Raw genomic sequence first — 6000 nt, 5'->3', positions numbered from 1 at the left:
TAATCTGAAACCCTTTACCCTAATAATGTACGTATTTTATAGCCTGAATCTGTACACTCATTCTACATAGTACATTTTCACAATGTGTCTTTTTTTCTAGATATTCTTTTTTGAATATTCAGTTTATCGAGGCCTCGCTTTATATCCAAATGCTAAGCTAATTTTATTAAACTGACTTTAGAATATTTGAACACTTTTATGTGCAATTTTTTTCTACTCAATTTCCATTTTTTTATCACTTATTGATATTAACCAGATAATAGACAACATAATTACTTACTTCTGATAACTAACTCAATAGTAAAGAACTACGAAATTCTGGTTGGTCGTAATAAAAGTTCATGAAAGTTTACCTCAGTTTTTAGAAAAGTTTGAGATTATTAAACATACAACTATTTAATCTTATATATAAAAATGAATCGCAAAATGTGTTGGTAAGCGCATAACTCGAGAACGGCTGAACCGATTTCGATAATTCTTTTTTTATTATATTCCTTGAAGTACGAGGATGGTTCTTATGTAGAGAAAACGTTAACATGTACCACGGGCGAAGCCGGGGCGGACCGCTAGTTACGAATATAATCAAAACACGTTTTAAATTAAGTTCCACTTAATTAAAATATAACAACACTATTTACAGTATAGAAATGAAGTAAAAATTATTGAGATGGATTAAAACACATTTTTAATACTTCCTGAGCATCTATGAGCATTATTTCAAACCGCTTATAACAGTAATGAGCAAATTATTTCATCATACAGATTATTTCCACATGAAATTTCGTAATTTAGATGAATACGTATTTGATCAATCTATTTATTATGCCCGCAGTGAAACCTGTAATAAAATCAAATATTAATAACATTAGTAATGATGAAGAACTTTTTACGAATAAAATGCAAAAGAGATTTCCTGCAGATTAAAAAACGCTTGATTTTGGCTTTATTCGAAACAATTTTTTTTAATATGGGTTTTTTATGATTTCTTTTCTACTGGTGCAGATTTTGTTAGCATTCATTTATTTTAAATTATTTAAAAAATTCGTACAAATAAATATTGATTACATTAAACGAAAATGGCTATTGAAAAAATTGTAAAAAGTTGCTAATTTTATATTACCTTGATTTACAGGATAAGTAGGTATATATTTAGTTTTTCCTCCTATTCATAATTTTTGGTGTTTTCTCGGTTAGCTACCTATGATGTGGGGTTCTACATGTCTCTGTAAATAAAAAGATTAATTTTTCAAAAGAAAAATATAAAGAATATAATATAGTTAATATCTAATATGTAATTTGAAAATCAAATCAAAAGGGTAAAAGTTTTAAATAAACTGGAAAAACTCTCTTCTTTTATATAATGTATGGTGGAAATCAGAGATAACTTTATATATTAATTCATAAAATGAAATTTTAAGTTCATGCTATACTAGTGGTCCGCCCCGGCTTCGCGCGTGGTACAAATTTCGCAATAAAAGGTAGCCTATGTCCTTTCTCGGGTATCAAAATATTTCCATACCAAATTTCACGCAAATTGGTTCAGTAGTTTAGGCGTGATTGAGTAACAGACAGACAGACAGAGTTACTTTCGCATTTATAATATTAGTATGGATATTCAACATTAATGTTTCCAATTAACTGTCAAATTTACACATGTATCTTATAAAAATATATAGAGATACTATTTTAACAAAATTTATTTATCCTTTACCTCTGGAACATTTACTTCCGCTATATTTTGATATGGTATCACTATCTTCGCACTCAGAACACATTTGAAAACTCGTTTCTGTAAAAAACATGTATTACTTAAATCTAAATAGTTATTAGTTATAGTTATTAGATATCAAGAACTTTAAAAATATTCAGATTTTAAATAAAATAACAGACAAAGACACAGAACAAATATACATTTAAGTCAAATCAAATAGTCTCACCATCTGCACAAAGATCATAAAATATCAAACTTTCCGGAAAGAAATTCTACTTTGATTCAAACAAAAGTTCTTTAAACAAAGCAAATACCGTAAAACTACGTTTCTCGAAGTTAATACTTAATGTAGTAAAAAATCTAACGCTTCATGCAATTATTGTATTATCACAGATCCTTGATAAGTGTATAAAGTTTGAAATAAATCTGCCCATAAAGTGGATCAAAATCGAGTCAGGGCGGCACGGACTGCTTCAAGCAGTTAAGACTGACTGCTTGAAGCAGCTTGCTAGCCACGATCGCGCGGTGAACTATACAGCGGTTGTACACCTGCAGCTCGAGCAGTTAACGGCTGAGCGTTCACGGACTGCTCGAGCGGTCGGTCGTTGACTGCTCGAGCTGTTACTACCAACCGTGTAGTTATAAATATAAATAAATATACATAAATATTATAGGACATTATTACACAAATCGACCTAGTCCCACAGTAAGCTCAATTAAGGCTTGTGTTGTGGGTACTAGGCGACGATAAATATAATATTTATTAAATACATATATAGATAATAACACCCAGACCCAAGAACAAATAATTGAGTTCATCACACAAATATTTGCCCTTACCGGGGATCGAACCCGGGACCGTCGGCTCAGTAGGCAGTTACTTTACCACTGCGCCAACCGCGTCGTCAGTTCACGGCTTGAAGCGGTCTCGACTGCTCGAGCAGTCAATAAATGAAATGTAAATGATGATGATGATGTTACATACAAACATACAAGTGAAACTAATAAGAGCATGTTAGTTAAGCCTTTTATACCTGTATCACAGTATTTGTGTTTATGACTGTTCGGTGGGTCCTGGTTGTCTACATGGCCGAATGTTCTGAAGCCAACCGCGAACTGGGCGTATGGACTTATTTCGTATAGTTCTGTATTAAAAAAAACCAACATTTTTAAAAAGAAGTATTTAATAAGATACTAGCATTAATTAAGAAAAACATAATTCTCGTTAAAACTCGTTAATAAATGAATGTAAAATAATAATGATATTCACGATGTTAATACAACACAATAATAAGAATTGATGATGATTTCCATAAAGCTGATGAAGGGAGTGATACTGTGGTTAAGGTTGAAGGTGAAGGGGATGATGATGATGACAACGATGGGGATGAAATTACCGATGAAATTGAGGATGATGATTACATTGAGGTTGAAAATAAATGTTAGAAAAGCAAAAAACTTACCATGTTTACTATTATTTCTAACTGGTATTGGTGTGCTGTAGATCCTATTTTGTGCGTTCAGAGCATTTTCTTTAGCAGCTAAATTGCCATGAGAATTATTGGTGGTAATGTTACTTTCAGATTTATTGTCAATTGTTATTGAATCTCTGTATTGAGTGAAATTGCCGTTCCTGTGAAATAAATTGTTGGTATGAATCAATATTTTAAGGTTTTTAACCGACTTAAAAAAAGGAGGAGGTAATCAATTCGGCCGGTATTTTTTTTAGATTTAATATATGAATGAATGAATTTAATATATGAATACTGAGAAAAATAAATGGAACCCATATTGAAATAGGAAATAAAGAGAAAAATAAAGGAAGGCACATTTTCATCAGTCACTGGCTCAATTGTGACACAGAAAGACTTTATAGCAACATTCAACATCTTATTATGTAAAGAACATACTATATCTTAAATCATAATTATTTAAATATTTTCATACCTCTGTCTCTTCAATATAATATACACACAGCAAACAAGGCATACCAATAGCAGCACAGAACTGAATATTATTACAAACATATTCAAGTCAAACATCTCTGATGGTGGTCCTACTTCACCTAAAATAGATTTAACTCCATTTAACAATATAATTCCTAAAAACAAATCTATAAGACAAAGAGTACGAAGAATTTAAGAGATCACTGAAGATAAATCTTATATTAATATCTAGTCAAATCAAATTAAAAAAAAATAAAAATGAAATTGACCTTGTTATTAAATTCATTGACAAAATGGGAAAGCTAGAAAATTGATTATAGATATAAAAAAATACACCATACTTACTGCCATCCAAGTTTTTGGTAGCATAATTATAAATACTGCTAACACTGCCAGCTTCATTCGAAGCAATAATACGGACCTGGTACCACGTTCCAGGCAACAGATCCGATATCGCAAACGAACTAGACCGATAGCTAGGAGCTTGGTACAGGGGCAGATTCCAACTTGTATCTGCGTACGTCTGTCGAAATAAGATTACTTTGAATTGAGACGGTGGAGTCGTAAATCCTTAAGACCTATCAAATTTTCAATTTTGGGTGAAAATGTGAATTCAGGTATCCTATTCTGGACGTGTTAAGTCGAGTTGCAGTAATTTAAATAAAATCTATTTCCAAAATAACAATACAGTCGTTTTATATGTTTATGTTTACTTTATTAATTTCAGAAATAAAAGTATATTACTAGACATGTTAAATATTTGTACATGAAGAGAAAAGTTCAAAACCAAAAGAATATTGTCATCTAAGATAACTAACAATATTTTGTCAAAAGAATTTGATCTAATAGTAGCCAGAATAACTCGACATAAAAAACTCATAATTTCTCAACACATATACAAGTTATCATTGTACAGTTACCAGTGTATTCCTCGCTCTGCTCCACAACCGCGACCCAAGGGTACGATATTCAACGTCCCAAGCGCGCATGTCACATCCACCGTCCTCCCAACCAGCCAATTGAATGTAAATATGGGAACTGTTACTCCATAACCATTCATTTGAGGATGGTGGTATAGGTACTGTAAAACGTGTGATGATTTAATCCCTACTTAATATTGTAACTGTGAAAGTATTTTTTTCTGTCTGCCTTTTCTTAACGCCTAAACCACTGAATTGATCTAGATGAAATTTGGTCTAATGATAGTTTAAGAATTGAAAAAGGATAGGTTTTATCCCGCAGAAATGGGAACTATGTGGGTGAAAAGCTAGTGATAATAAGAAAAAAAGTTCCTAAAACTTGGAATTTGTCCGTAGTAATATAATTATCATTGTGGTAAGACCTAAATCCGAGTTAGAACTGTGAGCAGATTAGAATAAATTCCAAATGACGTGGGTTCGTAAGCGACTTAAGGACCAAAATGTCGTCACGGATAAACGTGTAACGCGGGTCAAATCCATTTTGCTTTCTGATTCGAATAATTATAAGAAAAAAAAACAAAGACTCATTGTTTCGATTCCATACTATTGGAGACTATGAAATCAAATTCAGAACTTAAAAACCACTTAAATAAGTACGTTGGTTTAAATCAACAATCAACATTTCATTAAGTACATACCACTACCCAAAGTGTTTACATCCATATAGGCAGGTTGTGATGTGCCAACTTTATTTGTCGCAGTTATTCTTACAGAATATTTGGTTCCACATTTAAGACCGGATAATGTGTGCTTTTGTGTATTAGATAAGTTTGGTAACTCATTATGAGCCCAGGCTTCTTGCCATGGACCGTTCGCTTCCTTCCATGTTAGACTATAGGCTACAAATAAAACATCATAAAATTGATACTTATTAAGTAGCAAATATTAGTCGTTTGTAGGATAATAATTAGAAATATAAATATTTTTAATTGTTTATAATGGGAACTGACTGGATATTGTATAATATTAATAGTATACCATTTCACGAGCCATTTGATAAAAGAGTGGGCGTTAAAGTTTATCGGACTACAACAAAATGAAATGAAAACGTAATATCAGATTTACTCACATATTTTCTGTATCGAAGTCCTATTCATTGTCGGATAGTGCGGTTGTTCCCATTCAACTAAAATAGAATCTTTGTATGGTGTAGCTCTAAGTATAGGAGAGTCTGGTAATGGTTGAACTACAACTGTGTATTTAACTGAATCTGAGCCGTACAAATTCTTTGCTAGACATGTATAATTACCACTTAGAGATTCGTCAATATCTGCAAGAATGATATCAATAAGTTTGTATAGTTTCAAAATTTAGTTCTTGTATTTTATAATGTTTGATAAGATTTTATATGCTAATAAGGAAG

General features: G+C 31.7%; 1 protein-coding gene across 1 annotated transcript in view; it reads right to left on the bottom strand.

The window, feature by feature from the left end:
• Window positions 1–765: 765 nt before the first annotated feature.
• Window positions 766–6000, bottom strand: part of LOC149478495 (cell adhesion molecule Dscam2-like) — a 77000-nt gene continuing 71765 nt past the window's right edge. Inside the window, exons 27-36 of the mRNA XM_089709264.1 lie at window positions 5707–5907; window positions 5276–5476; window positions 4578–4738; window positions 4003–4180; window positions 3659–3776; window positions 3175–3344; window positions 2746–2856; window positions 1712–1789; window positions 1121–1223; window positions 766–838 (exon numbers count right to left, since the gene is read on the bottom strand). Coding sequence (XP_089565390.1) covers window positions 1195–1223; window positions 1712–1789; window positions 2746–2856; window positions 3175–3344; window positions 3659–3776; window positions 4003–4180; window positions 4578–4738; window positions 5276–5476; window positions 5707–5907 — 1247 coding nt within the window. The 3' untranslated portion in view covers window positions 766–838; window positions 1121–1194. The remainder of the gene's footprint in view (window positions 839–1120; window positions 1224–1711; window positions 1790–2745; window positions 2857–3174; window positions 3345–3658; window positions 3777–4002; window positions 4181–4577; window positions 4739–5275; window positions 5477–5706; window positions 5908–6000) is intronic.

Source organism: Colias philodice, chromosome 22 (assembly GCF_061535455.1).
Source record: "Colias philodice isolate Cphi_HAF_F1 chromosome 22, ilColPhil1 Martin Lab GWU primary, whole genome shotgun sequence".
Taxonomy (NCBI): Eukaryota; Metazoa; Arthropoda; class Insecta; order Lepidoptera; family Pieridae; genus Colias; species Colias philodice.
The sequence above is the reverse complement of the archived record's forward strand: the minus strand, read 5'-3'. Positions and strand labels throughout refer to the sequence as shown.